The sequence below is a fragment of the Eublepharis macularius genome, chromosome 3, assembly GCF_028583425.1.
Source record: "Eublepharis macularius isolate TG4126 chromosome 3, MPM_Emac_v1.0, whole genome shotgun sequence".
Taxonomy (NCBI): Eukaryota; Metazoa; Chordata; class Lepidosauria; order Squamata; family Eublepharidae; genus Eublepharis; species Eublepharis macularius.
Genome location: NC_072792.1, coordinates 129,008,106 through 129,024,968, shown reverse-complemented (window position 1 = coordinate 129,024,968; position 16,863 = coordinate 129,008,106). Strand labels below are relative to the sequence as shown.

General features: G+C 43.0%; 1 protein-coding gene across 7 annotated transcripts in view; it reads right to left on the bottom strand.

Annotated features, from left to right (window-relative positions):
* Window positions 1-16,863, bottom strand: part of DCAF6 (DDB1 and CUL4 associated factor 6) — a 66,805-nt gene that overhangs the window by 36,959 nt on the left and 12,983 nt on the right. For 6 of the 7 annotated variants that reach the window (XM_054973467.1, XM_054973468.1, XM_054973471.1 and 3 more), the window contains exons 5-8: window positions 13,760-13,873; window positions 12,719-12,854; window positions 10,067-10,281; window positions 903-996 (exon numbers count right to left, since the gene is read on the bottom strand). In XM_054973467.1, coding sequence (XP_054829442.1) covers window positions 903-996; window positions 10,067-10,281; window positions 12,719-12,854; window positions 13,760-13,873 — 559 coding nt within the window. The remainder of the gene's footprint in view (window positions 1-902; window positions 997-10,066; window positions 10,282-12,718; window positions 12,855-13,759; window positions 13,874-16,863) is intronic. The other variant, XM_054973470.1, reaches the window with a different exon arrangement.

Below are 16,863 nucleotides of genomic sequence, written 5' to 3'. Positions count from 1 at the left end.
TTCCCAGCAATTCAAAGAAGGATGAAGATGACGTCAGATGGCAGCAGCGTCATCAACAGCCCAGCAGTGGTTAGAGCCGTTAAGCCAGCTAGCTGAAGAGGCAGGAATGGATCACACGTACACCTGAAGATATGGTGGCAGGGCGAGGGGGGTGGTGACGAGTCAGCTCAAAGATGGCTAAGGAGAAAGGCGATGCCTGACGGCAACACAGGTTGTTAAAAACAAAGCAACAGCGGGAGGCATCAAGTTGCTTGAGTGGAGACGCAAGAGTGGGGTATGCATGTGCCAGGAGAAAGGTAGGAGCATGCCCAGAAGACAGGGATAGATGCCTGGTTGGGGGTGATAACTAGCTTGCCCTTTGAGCAATGCTGCTTAACCAAGTGCTGCAAATATTCAAGTGTGAAATAACAAAGCTTTTACTGGACCTTTAAAACCCTAATCAGCAGCACTTTGAATTTGACACAGAAGCAAGCAACCAGTACAATTGTCTTGAAACTGGTAAGACATGTTCCCTTTTATTAATCTGAGTCAGCAAATCAAGCTACTGTATTTTTTGCCATGTGATGTTTCCAAACCATCTTCAGTGCCAGCCCTATGCAAAGTACACTATACTAATCTAGCCCAGACATGACCACAGTACGGATATCAGCGGCCAAATTCTGTCCTCCTGACCACAATAGGTGACATTCTACAAATACAGTTACATTATATGAACTATATTATGCTGCATCTCATCTGTACAAAGTATTTTGTATTCTGCTGTAAGTCTAAATTGAACTTTTAATACAGTTCTTGTCTAACAGCACAAGATTACAGCATCATTTGACTATAAGTGATATTAGATGTAACAGAATTATTATTATTTTGGTTCAAAAATTAAGAAGAAAAAAGCTAAACATTACCATCTCTTTCTCGTTCACTTTCAGGCCTTGCTCTCGGTCCAGTATCTGACCAATCACCTCGCAGTCGCAAACGTTTGACAGGAGGCTGCCGTAACTACAGAAACATTAACATACATTGACATTTAAGATAAACAAGTTCCATAGACAACAAAATTAAGATATTCAATATATTAAATGAAAGCCATACTTCTCACACTTCCATTACAAAAGTATTTTTGGCTTGTACTATTCTTAACAAGTCAGTTGAAAGGACAATCTGGTTTGACCACTGGTTTAGTCTGGAAAAGAAATCATTGAGCACCAGAGCAGGTATAACAGGTATAAGAGCCAGTTTGGTGTAGTGGTTAAGAGTGCGGGACTCTAATCTGGAGAGCAGGGTTTGATTCCCCACTCCTCCACTTGAAGCCAGCTGGGTGACCTTGGGCTAGTCACAGCTCTCTGGAGCTCTCTCAGCCCCGCACACCTCACAGGGTGTTTTGTTGTGGGGATAATAATGACATACTTTGTAAACCACTCTGAGTGGGCATTAAGTTGTCCTGAAGGGTGGTATATAAATCGAATGTTGTTGTTGTTGTTGTTATTGTTATTGTTGTTGCTACAGCTGCTTTAGGAACACAATGTCTTAGGCATACTCCATATGAAATGCTTAACTTCTGCATAGAATCACAGAATTATAGAGCTGGAAGGCATCTTACAGACCATCTAGTCCAACTCCCTGCCCAATGCAAGAACAGCCTAAAGCATTCTCAACAAGCATTCGTCCAACTGTTCCTTGAAGACTGCCAACAAGGGGGAACCCACCACATCCCTAGGCAGCCAATTCCACTGCTGAATTACTCTTAACGAGAAGTTTTTCCCAATGTCCAGTCAGTACCTTCCCCTCCTGTAGTTTAAACTCATTGTTTCGAGTCCTGTTCTCTGTTGCCAACAGGAACAGTGACAGCCTTTTAAATACTTGAAGAGAGTAATCATGCTTCCCCTCAACCGCCTCTTTTCCAAACTGAACATTCCCAGGTCCCTCAGTATTTCCTCATAGGGCTTGATCTCCAGGCCCCTGATCATCCTGGTTGCTCTCCTCTGCACCCATTCCAATTTGTCCAATTTGAAGTGAAGCCTCCAGAACAGCACACAATACTCGAGGTGGGGCCTGACCAATTGATATACAGTGAGATATTCAATTCATTTGTTTGCAATCAATGACCATTAAAAACCATTAACATATATTCACAACAGTCCCAAGAAATAGGATAATGACATCCTGTGATTTGGATGTTATGCCTTTGTTAATACCCCCCACAACTGCATTCATCTTTTTTGCTGCTGCATCACACTGACTACTCTATATTTAAGCTTCCTATTCAAGATCTTGTTCACCCACACTGCTACCCATACGTGTATCTCTCATCCAATATGTATGCTTTGTATTTTTGTACCCAGGTGGAGAACCAGCATGTAACCATGTTAAATGGTATCTTATTCAAATCTGCCTACTTTTCCAGTGTGTTCAGATCTCATTGAATTCTATTCCTCTCTTCAAGGGTGTTTGCTACTCCCTGTTTGATGTCATCTGCAAATTTAATGAGAAATTCCCTTCACCCCTCATCCAGATCATTTATAAAAATACTGAAAAGTACTAGGCCCAGGACAGAGCCCTGTGGCACTCCACTGGACACCTCCCTCCAATCAGATGTGATGCCACTGACAACTACTCATTGAGTGCAATTGTCCAGCCAGTTCCCTATCCACCTAACCATCCTAGAGTCCAGCCTACAGTCTACTCATCAGAACATCATGAGGAACCTTGTGGAAAGTTTTACTGAAATCCAGATTAAACTACATCGACAGCATTCCTACGATCCAATAAATCTGCCACTCGGTCATAGAAGGAGAGGGGGTTGGTCTAACAGGACCTGTTGGAGACAAATCCATGCTGACTTCCCAGTATCACCACATAGTCTGTTAGATGCTTGCAGACTGATGCCTTTAATATCTATTCTAGTACCTTCCCTGGGACAGAGGTCAGGCTGACCGACCTATAGTTCCCAGGATTGTCCTTTCTCCCCTTCTTGAAGATTGGGGTGACATGTGCCCTCTTCCAATCTTCCAGCACATCACCTGCCCTCCAAAAGACCTGGAAGATGATCAACGAAGGGTTTGCAAGCTCTTTTGAAACTTCTTTGAAAGTTCTTGGGTGTACCCCATCTGGCCCAGGAGATTCAGCAAGGTGCTTCTCCACAACTCCTCTGCCCATGTCAACCAACAGCAGCCAAAGCCATGCTTTGTCTACTACCATCTCCTTCAGAGTGAAAACTGTTCTCTCCTTCAGGGTCAAAACTGAGGCAAAGTAGGCACAGAGCCTTTCTGCATTCTCTGTCTTCGGTCAGTTTCTTAATATTACACAGCAACAGGGGTGTCACCTCCTTCACCTTCTGTTTGCTCCTCACATATCTGAAGAATGTCTTTATTGTGGTGAGCCCCCTGACCAGTTTCACCTCTGAGCTTTGCTCTCTCTGACAGCTGCCCTGCAGTGCCTACCTACCCCCAGATATTCTTCTCTGGATGCATTCCTCCTCTCCATTTCTTAAACACCTTTTTCCTTCTTAGCTCCTCACAGAGCTCTATGTTCATTCACACTGGCTTCTTAGATCCTTTACTGCTTTTCTGTCCTGCTGGATGGTGACAACGTGAGCCTGCAACAGCTCTTCTTTTAGGAGAGCCCACCCTTCACTCGCTCCTTTCCCTTCCAACATTCTTGTCCATGAAATAACTCATATCTCTAAGTTTATTAAAATTTGCCCTACTAAAATCTAACCTGCAAGTTTGGATACAATCTCCCTTGGTACCCTGCAGCAAAAGGAATTCTAAGAGGATGTAATCACTTCTCCCTAAGGTTCCTACCACCTTTACCCCTGGGAAACCAACTCTTTCTTGTTGGTTAATATCAAGTCCAGTATGGCCGAGCCTCTTGTTGCTTCCTCCACCATTTGAGAAAGGAAGCTGTTGGCCGGGCAGGTCAAGAAGCTGCGTGACCCTGGATACGTAGCAGAGTTAGTCTCCTGGGAAGTTGAAGTCTCCCATAACTGCGAGGTCATGTTTCATGGATACCCTATTAAGCTGCTCATGGATGGCAGAATCTCTGTGATTCGGTAGTCTATAACAGACCTCAACCACAATACTGCTCATTCTTCCTTCCCTTATCTTCACCCAGACACTTTCCATTGAGTTGTTAGTCTCCTTCTCCAGTATTTTCCGATAATCAAGCCCTTTCCCTCTCATACAGTGCCACTCCACCTCCTCTATGACATTTCCTGTTCTTCTTGAATGACTCATACCCATCCACTACTGTATTCCCATTGTGGGAATCACGCCACCATGTCTCTGTAATGTCTACTAAATCATATCTTTCCATCTGCATTAGTAGATTAAGTTCTTTCCTATTGTCCAGCTTTGGGCTCTGGTATATAGGCATCAGAAGCCTTGCAACATTCCTTTTTGAACTGGCCTTCCCAGGTAGGTCTCTGCTATTTGCTCTCCTTCTTCCCTGAAATTCTTATGCCAGGTGTCTTCATTCCCCTGCGATGTCAGTTTAAAGCCCTCTGGATGAATCTCCCCAGGTCCTTTCCAAACACATTCTTCCTTGTCCTTGATAGGTGGAGTCCATCACATGCAAGCAGGCTATCTTCAAGAAAATGTAGGTCATAGTCCCAGAATCCAAATCACTCCCGCTGGCACCACGAACGCAGCCAGTAATCATAATTATGAAGGGAATCTTCATAATCTTCTGTTCCCATTGCATTCCTATTCCTCTGACTGGCAGGATTGAAGAAAATATCACCTGTGCCCCATTCCTTTCAGCTGCCTCCCGAGGACTTCGTAGTCAGCCCTTATGTGCTCAATGGTGTTCATGGCCACGTCATTTGTTCCCATGTGGACCATCACCAAATGGGTATGGTCTGTTAGTTGGACTAGCTTTCAATGCATGCCTCCATGACATATCAGAAATCATTTTTTAAAATATCTCAGATTCATAAGATGTTTGCTCTGTCACAAGGTGGGGAACAGTGTTTGAAATACAATTAAGAATGTCCTTGGACATGCTACGCAGGATCCAGGTCATGATTAAGACTGGAACCAGATTGCAAGATTATATATTTCCTTCTTACAATCTTCCACTTTGTAAAACAAATTTCCCCTTCCTCTCCTTAACATTACTTAAGGAAAATAACTACAAATGTTTAAACCTAAGCATGTTTCCCACAACAAGAATACTTTACCAGCTTCAATTCCTAGTTAAGCAGCAACCTTGGTTTGAGGTTTAAGAGTATTTACTGTTTAATATTTCAAGTAAGAATTTAACTTTTCAAGTTAAAAATAAGCATCCTAAAGTCTCAAAAAAAGTACAGTCACTTCTTTTATTATATGGCATAACATCTATATAGCAATGCAGTTAAATGATTAACACTTGTATGATTGAGAAAAACACTGTAGTTTAGATAATACAAAGGAAGGTATTTTTAACTTTTCCTAATGTCTATGTATTTTACCACTGAAAAGCTCTTCAGTCTCTTATGACTGACAGCAATGGCTATGGAAACAAAGTTAATTGCTTTACTAAAGGCAGTAATGTAAGTGTGGACTTCACGGAGTGGGACATTCTCATTGACCACTCATGCAGCAACCCACTGAGCCCGCCCCCCATTTTGTTCCTGAAGGTCAGCAGACCCCAGAAACAGTAGGGGGCAAAGCAGGGTAGAATTCAGCAGAAACTGCTGCCTCCTCTTCTATAAATGGAAATTAAGTATTATTGGAGAAGCTGTATGATTAAATAAATGCCAGTATTACCTTGTCAAGACCCCGAGGCCCTCACTCCCATTCCTGAATGCTGAAGCACAGCCAGTTCAGGACCCTTAAGAGTAGCCGGTCTATGTTTTGTAATGCTTTTCAGTCTCATTCCTCTCTAAGTGCGTGTATACCTTTGGCAAGTAACTCTGGACACAGGCAGGTAAAATATATTATTGTAATTTATTCAAGAGGGAACAGAGAAATGTATGCAAAGCAGGAATTGCTCTTCAAAGACATTTAGGCAAGGCACAAAACAAATAAGGCTTTGCTATTCTGAATATAACCTATCTGGCTAAAATACTGCAAGCTAGCTATCTAACAATTCTCTGACTTGGTTCCAAGGCTGGTTGTTCTTACCAAGGCATTAGCAAAGAGTCCATCCATGCTAGTTGACTCCATGCTGATAGAGTGGCATGGAGCTGAGAAGCTCTCGCTCACATAGTAGTATACAATAATGGCTGGAAAGGTAAAGGTTGAGAGTTTGCCTAGAGACCATGAGACTTCTTGAGGCCTAAGGAGGTCAGCCCACCGAACCAAGAAACCAATCAGGGCCTCGGCAACTTAACTGGCATCAAAGCATGAGAAACTATGGGCAGTATAGATTGTAGATGACTGCAGCTACCAGGCTCCAATCTTCTCAAGGACATTTTCTCAAGGGAACTGAATAACCCACAGGTGTATCCAAATTAGCAAGCTAAGAGACTTTTTCTCAAAACAGGCCTAGCCCAGACAAGAGTTTGAACCAAAGTATCAAACTTGTATCTTTAGGAGCCTATTAAGAGCTTTTCCCTTATATAACGATTGGCAATTTTTGGTACTCTCCTAGCAATCACATAGTAACATATTATTTCTTCCTCAATGTGTTGCCGACTTCATCTTTTCAAGTGCTGTGGATAGTCAATAAGACAACAGGCAATTTTCTTTGCTTTGTTCCTTGAATATATGACACTGTTTCCCAATTTTGCAAACAGCTCAATTGCATTATTTGAATAGAATTATGTTATGTTTGTATGTATTATACTGTTTCTGGTGCACTGTATCCTAGCTTCTTAATCTAGCTTTATTCACTATTGGTTGTACATTTTATACTGTTCCTATTACATTTTTTATTGACTGATCTGCCTAGATTTTCAACGAGAAATGAACACTATACATTAAGAAGTAAATAAACATAATAGCATCACAAATGTTATAACTCCTTTAATATTTGATCTATGACCAAGGGAGAAAACATAAAACTGTTTTTAAGAGTTCCCTCAGTTTCAAAAAGAACTGATTATATAACGGGGAGTGAGGTCTCCTTTTCAAGATAAGAGCTGTTCAGCATGGGGACCTAGTTATACCTAGTCACTGAATTTCAGTCATTGGTTTGGTAAAATTTATCAGATACACTGAAGAGGAAATTTCATAACCTAGTTCAATATGTTTTCATCAAATTTGATTCTGACTAAATACTTCAGAGTATATATGTGGCTTGTTAACATCACAGCCTATATGAGGGGAGAACATGTTTTGCAGAAGTAGTATTGATGGATTTTTATAAATGGTGCCAGATGAACTCTTCATGTTGCTATTTCTGTCTTCAAGGAAACATTCTGTTATCAACACATGGCTGCTCCTATATCTAGAGTAGAATTTCATATTGGTAAGCCTGTCCAACAAGTTTTTGCAGCCATAACAGGGAACATAGTGGAAGTTCTCAACCACCAGTTTAGATGTGAAGGTATACAGAACACCTATTTATTCGTTTAAACATATCCCCGACTTTCCTTGTAGTTCAAGGAAGTTTACAAAAATAGACTGAAAACATTTACAGTTAAAACCAAAATGAAATAACAACCCTCAAATCCCTCCCCACAAAGATGCCTGCAATTCAAACCTCACGATTCAAGCAAAAAGGCCTCCTGAAGATCTCCCAAGATGGGAACTCCTCTCACCTCTTCAGGGAGCCCCATTCCACATAGCACAGGACACAATGAAAAAGGTGCTTGAGCTCTGGCCAATGCCAAATGGGCTGCCCTAAGAGGTAGGCTCAGCAACAGATGGCTGCCTGAAGACTGTAGCTGGCTCATGGGGACATATGGAAGGAGACAGTTCTTCAAATATATGGGTCCCTGATTGTGAAAGGGTTCAAAGGGCAGAATCACTACACTGAATTAAGCTTGGAAACAGCATAGCAACCAATGTAGTTGTTCCAAAACATCATTGCATACCACAAGTTTTCCAGGGTGCAATTTGCTCATGATTTAATGATCAACATATCAAGATTTTCTTTTTTGTCTAATATAAACAATCACCTATGAAAAATAATACATTTTCAATGTGCTTTAAAATTAAATATCTCTTTCTACATGCCACCAAGGTTAAGCACAATTTGTACACAGTAGGCAAATATGTATACATAAGGTATAACAAGAGCCAATGTGGTGTAGATGCTAGAGTGATGGATTAGGATCTGGGTCGCACAGGGTCAATTCACCACTGTCCCATGGAAGCTAGCTGGGTGACCTTGGGCCAGTCATACACTCTTAGCTTAACCTACCTCTCAGGGTCCCCACTGAGGAGAAAGGAGGGGTATAAATGAAGTAAAAATAAATAATAAAAAATGCTGCCATCATTTACATTAAAGCATGTCTACTGTAATAAAAGGTATATTTTCACACAGTTTTTCAAATATGGATTTATTATACAGGCTCTACAAATGTTTAGAAAATTCTCTTTATAATGTCAAGATGCTATATTTAAGTAGATGAAAAGACTGAAAAGTGTGTAATCCAGCACACATTCCCATCATTCTGCCTCCCACATGCCCTTTCTTTTATATTCATTCATTGAGATTGTACATCTATGGGCAGGTTTCCTTGTATGTTTTTAATGCTGTGTGTATTGCTTAGTGACTACATGCCTATAAATAAATATTATTGCATATCTCTAAAAGTAGTTCTCTACAGTATCCTGATCTTATTCTTGCCCATGCTTCTTCTCCAACTCAACAACCAAGCCAGAGATTTGTGTTCAGCAAGGTAAAATGGATTTGGTTTTCTAGAATGTACGTAATATTGACCAGCACTAAAGGAAATAATAAATAAGCCAGCCTGCTGTTGAAGTAGTCTTATTAATTTTTAATTAACCATGATTAAAATTAGGGCTATAAACTTTAAGCAGTTTATCTGGTAGTGAATAAATCAACAGAACCAAATTTAATTGACAAATGTTAATTAGTAGGACAATAAACTAAGAGCATTCTACTTTTAAAGGCTTTTTGATTCTGATATAAAGAAAATAATAAAGGTAATCATCTAATAATGTTGTGCTTGCAAACTGTGCATGTATTGCTTTCCTGGTTCATTGAAAATACAGCTTGTTGTGATATCCTAACAAGTCACAAACTGGAAACCACTTCAAATAACAGTTTACAAAAAAATATGATCTGATTGTCATAGCAAGCTCTGATTTCACAAAAGTATTGGAGCATGTGAAGGAAGGAGAGCAGGAAGAGGAAATGGATGAGTCCAATATATAGACCCAACAACCAAACATGGTTTGATCATTACATCTTGATGAGATCATTAAAAATAATTTTTGCTTAGTAAATTTTAAGTTGGCTTATGGTTTCTTCATTTATTTCAATGACATTAATTCAGAGGCCTCAGTAATACAAACATGAATTTACACTTAGTCAACTATTCAGTTTATTGATTACAAAACTAGTAACTACTCAACTAGAAAATCTTTAATCAGTTGATAACCTATAAAGAAATGTATGTTCTAGGTGGCTACAACATAACCTTATCTCCGTGCACAATGCTTCCCAGATGTTTGTTTGCAAACTGTCCTACTTTCTTAATTCCCATAGCTTTCTACTCCAAATTTCCTCTCCCAAGACATCATCCCAAATCTGTCAGAATCCCTTCTGCCTCTGCAAACATAAATTAAACGATCTGCCAGCTAAGAGGTTAGCATTTTTTTTAAAAAAAACCAAGAGCACACAAGTATACATAATTTTAATTACTTCTAGAGTGAACCTTGAGTTCAACTTTCAATTTTAATCTGTCCCCAACTAGATATGAATTAATTTTACTAATTTGCAGGAGGCAATCCCATAGTGGACTTTTTACTTATCTCAGCAGGATCTCAATCAGGGGCTACAAAGTAAATTCCTTCTGTCACACAATGAAACATCAAGGTATCAATATAAGTTTTCTTTAATGCATGTACTTGCTTTAAATGGAACTAAGATATGGCACTTACCCTTAAAAAATATTTCTTATGAACTTTTTCTGTATGGCTAATTTCTACTGTTAAGGCTTTTACACACTCACCTCTTCTCTTCTCTCTTCTGCAGAAGGAACTTTAAGTTCTCTAGCTGTATCATCCTTGGGGTCAAACAAGTATATGTAGTCTGAAGAATAACTCACAAGAATTTCTTGGCCATCTTCACTGTAGCACAGGGATGTTACCCTGCAGGATTTGTTGTTGAGATGGGGAGGAACAAAACGTGCAACCAACCCTGTAGTGCCTCGGCCTGCATAATTACCTGCATAAACATAAATTAATAAAGTTTACATTTCACATATGCAAATCAGTGTAACTTGTATCTCTCAAAACAGGAACAGTGCTTTTTGTAAAAGATTTTGCAGACTAAAAACAATGCATTTACTGTTCACCGGTTTTTCCTTGTCTGTGTTTTTTTTTGGGGGGGGAGGGGGTCAACAAACAGGTCAAAGGAATTTAGAGTGACAGGATTTCTTTCTGCCCTCATTCTGACTAAGCCTAATGATATTGTCATATAGCCAGTGTCATCCTATTATCACAATGGCTGAGAAATTCTGGAATAATGTATCTAGAAATGAGACACTGTTAAAAATGAAATAATTTAGCACAAGAAATGTTTGTTTTCTTACTGTATTTTAACTAATAGAAATTCAATCTACTAACATCAAAATGTGAAAAGGGAATGTTCCCACAGTACTTACATTAATCTCCCCTCCCCAAAAAGCATTCCATCCTATCCCCTTCCCTCAGCCAGACTTCATGATATTGCTTCAGAAAGAAGTGGTAAATTAAATTCTGCAACATAGGAGTAAATTAAATTCTGCATCTTTCTCCAAGAATCTGCTATCTACACTATACCTTCAATTCAACACTGAAACCACAAGCTATTAACATCAATCCCCTGTTCAATGCATAACTAAACAGTTATGCATAACTGCATAGCAGTAACCCTAAGGACACACCTTTAAAGACTTAACCTGCATATATTTTAAAGGATCTTACAACTTCTGGAAGGGAGGCTGCCTCTTATTATGGGCATGCAACTTTTTCACTTTGAATTCCACTTTGAAGCAGTTCTTGCACCAAAACTGAAAATGTCTTTGAGCTTAGGGGAACTCATTAAAAATCAAAGGAATTTAAATATTCTTTCAAACTGCGGAACAAGTTACTATAAAATCAAGTAATCAGAGGCTCTATACAAGCCAATCTCTACAAATAAACTGACAACCAAGCTACAAGTGACACCTGACACAAGTTGGACACATGCCAGTTTCCCTCAAGTTTTGATGGGAAGTGTAGGCGTCCTGGTCTTGCAGTTTGGTTCTTTGCTCTAATGTGGACCAATTAGAATGGGAGGGAGAACATGTGGTCGGGAGGGGAGTGCAGGCATTGGGCTGTCACCGGACACCCCCCTTCCCCTCCGCTGGGTGTGGGGGGGGAGGGTTCAGGGCCCCTCTCCTGCCCCCCCCCCAAACCAGGGCCGCATTACCTGTGCTGCTGATGCCCAGAGGGATGAGCGCTTCCCCTTCCCCATCACCTGGCTGAGCGTGCATGTCTAGCTGTTCCAGGGCAGTGTGGCAGCTGGTCAGAGCATTCGCCCCTTGCTCCCCCCTCCCTCCCCGCACCGCAGCTCTGGGCCCAGCTCAGCCTGGCCAAGCAGGCGCACCTGGCTGCTCCAGGTCACGCTGCAGCAGACAGGGCGGGCTGGAGCATCGCCATCTCCCCCTCCCTGGCCCCCACAGAGCGATGTGGCTTCAGGCCCGGCCTGGCTGGGTGTACGCCCGGGCTGCACTGTGGCAGACAAGACAGGGTGCAGTCTCGCTACTTCCCTCTCCAGGGCCTGGCCCCTGCAGACCGATGTGGCTTGGCCCGGCAGCACTCCTGGCGTCTCTCGGTCTGGCAGGGTGAGGTGGCCGCTGGGCCATGGCCTAAAGCCACGCCATGTTGCAGAAACCAGGCAGGGGCCAGGCCGGACCACGGTCCTGAGCCGCATTGCCCAGCGGGGGCCAGGCAAGCATGGGAGAAGAGGCAGTGATGCTTTGGCCAGGCTGAGCTGGGCCCAGAGCCGCGGTGCAAGGAGGGAGGGGGGGAAGCAAGGGGCAAACGCTCCATCCAGCTGCTGCGCTGCCCTGGTCAGAGGGGGGCAGGAGTGGGGTGCTGAAACCCCCACACACACTCAGCGGAGGGGAGGCACCAGTGACAGCCCGACCTCTGCACTCCCCTCCTGACCGCATGTTCTCCCTTCCATTCCCTCCAGGGAGGGAGGGGGGAGCAAGGGGTGAACACTCCATTCAGCTGCTGCACTGCCCTGGTTCAGAGGGGGGCAGGAGTGGGGCACAGAAACCTCCCCACACACCCAGTGGAGGGGGGGCACTGGTGACAGCCCGACATCTGCACTCCCCTCCCGACCACATGTTCTCCCTCCCATTCCAATTGGTTCACATTAGAGCAAAGCTCTAACGTGTTAGAGTGACCGCTCTGAAAACTTCAATTAAATGGGCTTTTACACGGAGAGCCAAGCTGCAAGACCAGGACACCTACACTTCCCATCAAAACTTGAGAGAAACTGACACGTGTCCAACTCATGTCAGGCATCACTTGTAGCTTGGCTCTATGTTATCCAATAAAGCCACATTTAAAAGTTCACATCTGATAAAAGTCAAATGTAGCATTCAAAAATTTTACATTCATTCTCCTACCTGTTGCTCTTGTGCCAAGCATTCGTCGATCATATATCCTTACTGAACTATCGGAGCAACCAACTGCAAGATAATATGGTATTGGAGGGCAAATAGCTACAGAGGTGGCAGCCCTTCTACAGTTTATTAAAATATCCTAGAATAAAGGGAAAATACTACACTTATTTTAAAAGCATATGAACATCTGATATTAAATTCTAATAACGGATACAATCTAAATTAAAACCAAGGGAGCTGTGTTATAAACTGAATGAAATCTGCCCCCTCCCCAAAAATTTTTAACGTTATTTGAAGGCAGACAGAATGGCTACTGAAGAGTGTCTAGGAAGACAAAGGGCATGGAAACAAGTTTAACCTACTAATTTTTGTGATAGCTAAAAGATGCCATGACATGGATAGCAAAGACAGAACCTGTCTAAACTAGTTTAAAGGGGTTGGCAATATAATCCAGTGCAGAGTTACTCGATTCGAAGACCATTTATTTCAATGGGTTTAGACAAGAGTAACTCTACCCATGACTGCACTGCGGACTAAGAGGAATTTCTGTACAGATAACCAGATGTGACGTAACAGCAATGCAGTGAGATTAAGAACTGAAACTAGCTGTAACAGAAAATGAAACAATGGCACTGTAAAACACAAATAGGACAGTAAAACACTGAAAAACTAGATGGGTAAAATGAGAATTTGGGGGAAAACCTGTTAACAAAATCATCAAAATTGTTTTAAAAATATGCAAATATACTCACATCGTACCATTCTGCTCACTGAAGTCTTCCTCCAGCTTAAGGAGCTTTCCTTCAGTGTAAATATCTCTTCATCCAGTGGAAGAACCACTTAAATTGGAGGAAGACTTCAAACTTTGTTGAGTGAAGTGATAGGACATAGACCACTAGGAAAAAAAATTCTTCCAGTTTTGTCCTCTCATATCTTGAGCAACTCACTAGAATGCTAAGCAGCAGTACTCAAGCATCTTGGGATCTTAGATTCTGAACACACAGTATGTCAGTATATTTACACCAACTTATAGAAGTCTCTTACATCTTTACAATCTTCTTTTGAGCAACTTGTCTTGATTCTAGTATCAAACCACCTTACAGTGCCATCTTCTCCACAAGACAGGAAAGTATAGGGATCATTTGGGACTGTCATAATCTGGAGCATAAACAATAAGAACAATTTAATATAGCAAAAACCAGCAGATGCTTTAGAGAAAAGACCAAGTTCGTAAGAACCACACAAGCAGTTTTGATTTTTTTTTCTTGAAGAACAAAGAGGAAGCAGTTTTCAAAACTGAGGGGTATTTCAAGTTAAATTTGATACAAAATGAGTGCCAGATTAGGCATACACAAACTCTTGGGAAAGTCTAAAGGTGCTCTTTGGATCTTAGTTAGAGGTGGGCACGGTCCAGAAAACGGACCAAAATTTTGCACAGTCCGGCCCAGTTCATGGTTCACAAACACACAGTTTGTGGGACTCACTTTTTCATGAATTTTGGTCCATTTGGGCTGGTCCGTTGGTCTGGGTCTGTGAGTCTAGACATCCTGGTGCTGATCTATCAATTCCCTAGGCAATGGAGAGGACGTCCGCAGACTTTTTACAGCCCTTAAAAACTTAATAGGCAGCTGTACCTGCCGAGCAGAGACCTCCCATTCTGCTCTATACAAACAAGGAGGAAGAAATAATTCCCTAAGCAATGGAAGGGTGGACGTTCTGCAGCCAATCTTAGCCCTCAAAACCTTGACAGGCAGCTCTGCCTGCCAAGCAGAGAGCTCCCATTCTGCAAGGGAGGGGTGGACGTTCTGCAGCCAATCTTAGCCCTCAAAACCTTGATAGGCAGTTCTGCCTGCCAACTAGAGAGCTCCCATTCTGCTCTATGGAGCAAAGAGCAAGAATGAATTCCCTAGGCAATGGAAGGGTGGACGTTCTGCAGCCAATCTTAACCTTCAAAACCTTGACAGGCAGCTATGCCTGCCAACAAGAGAGCTCCCATTCTTCTCTAGGCAAGCAAGGAGCAAGAATGAATTCCCCTGGCAATGGCTAAAAAGGTGCCTGTGTGGTGAGTGAGGGGGCTCTTCCCGCACCCTTTTCTGTTTGATTTTGCCTTACTGCAACTTTTTGGTGTTGCTAGCCAATGCAAGTCAATTGGCATTTGCAACTCCAATATCTACCGGAAGTTTCCTTGGGGGTGGCTGCTTAGGGGGTCTGTTAACTTGGATGTTCGAAATGCAATCTTGCCCAAACTTGGAGGGTGGCTAGAGGAGAGGCCGCTGAAGATTCTCTGTGAGTTTGGGCTCTCTGGGTGTGAAGGAGGCAGAGCAGAGCTGCCAGAAGTGACGGGCCACGGACCGATGAACCAGTCCATGAATGGGGCTGGTCTGTGAAAAGTTCGTGGTCCATGAAAATTGACAGACCACGGGCTGGTGGTCCATGGGGTTTTCCTGGTCTGTGCCCACCTCTAATATTAATACAAGTATCAAGGGGAACTCAGATCCAACATTCATTGGGAAGTCCTTTTTAAGTAACTTTGAATTAATTCTGAAAATAGTAATTCTAAATTATTTCAACTAAAACAGCTTTTATAAATAATAAGAAAGGAGATTTGATTTTTGAAAGCTTATACTCTGAAAATCTTGTTAGTCTCTAAAATGCCACTGGACAAAAATGCTGCTGTTCTACTGCAGACTAACATGGCTACCAATCTGAAGCTTTTATAAATACACCGACAGCACAGCATGGAAAGTTACAAGAATGGCAGAAAGTGTCAGGGTCTTGGCATCCCTTGCCATATGTCAAGGGCTTGACAACTGCTTGACCTGGGCCAAGGACTGGACTCTAATGGACATTGTGCTCTTATGTTAGAGACAGTGGCTGTCTCCTGTGAAAGCGTTCAAAGGAGGGGGCCCCTCCTGAGCTTATCTGCCTGTCTCATAAGAAGAACCTTTGTCATGGATACTTAACCTTGGAACTCCTGAACTTTCTAAAATATCCTCTTTACTCTCATCCTTAGTTGCTTTGCTTTTGCTTACATATACACTATAGCTATTGGGAGAAGGGAAGTGGGAACCTAGACTAGGCTGGCAGCTCAGGTGGGTGGGAACTGGGCTGTACTTAGAATTCAATTTAGAAATGAGGCTTGGCATCAAAATTCATTCCTGGCAATGAACCTGTAATGGATTGCTGAACTAGTAGATTATCAATAAAACTTTAACTCATGCAGTTCTGGACTCATGTAGTGAAGTCACTGAGGCCTACCTGGCAGAATCTTAGATACATAAACATAAGCACTACAATTTACGACAGATTTATAGTATGCAACTTTATTGCAAGTAGAGTTGCCAGTCCCCTACTGGGTACGGGGGATCCCCCACTTCCACTCTCCATCCCCCGCCTCCCCTTACCTGGCTGGCGGGGGAGGAACGGGCCTCATGGGAATGCTCCTGGCTGGCACGGTGCACTCCTGAGCGGCATGGCGTGCTCCCACGGGCCAGAAACAGCCCAAACCTGGCCCAAATCAGCCCAGATTGGGCTACTATGACATGGGGGAGTGTTCCTCCAAGCGGCAGCAGCCTGTTCTGGACCTAATCCAGGCCATTTCAGGCCCAGTTCAGCTCAATTCGGGCCCAAAATGGCCTGAAGTGGGCTGCTGCTGGGCAGGGGAGTGCTCCCCCATGCGACAGCGAGCTGATTTGGGAGTGGAGTGGCCCGCTGCTGGGTGGGGCAGTGCTCCCCTGTGCAGCAGCAGCCCATTTCAGGCCGATTCAGGCCCAATCCAGCCCAATTTGGGCCTCAAAAGGCCCATTCCAGGCCGATTCGGGCTTTTGGGGGCACAATATGGCCTGGATCGGGCCACTGCCAGGGGGAGGAGTGCTCTCCATGCAGCAGCAGCCTATTCCAGGCCATTTTGGGCCCGATCCAGACCATTTTGGGCCCAATCCAGGCCAATTTGGTACCGAAACAGCCTTGATCAGGCTGCTGCCGGGCAGGGGAGAACTCTCCTATGCAGCAGCAGCCCATTCCAGGTCGATTTGGGTCTGATCTGGCCTGATTTGGGCCCAAAACGGCCCAGATCAGTCCACTGCCGATTGGAGGAGTGCTCCCCCTCCCAATAGTGGCCCATTCCAGGCCAATTCAGGCCTGATTTG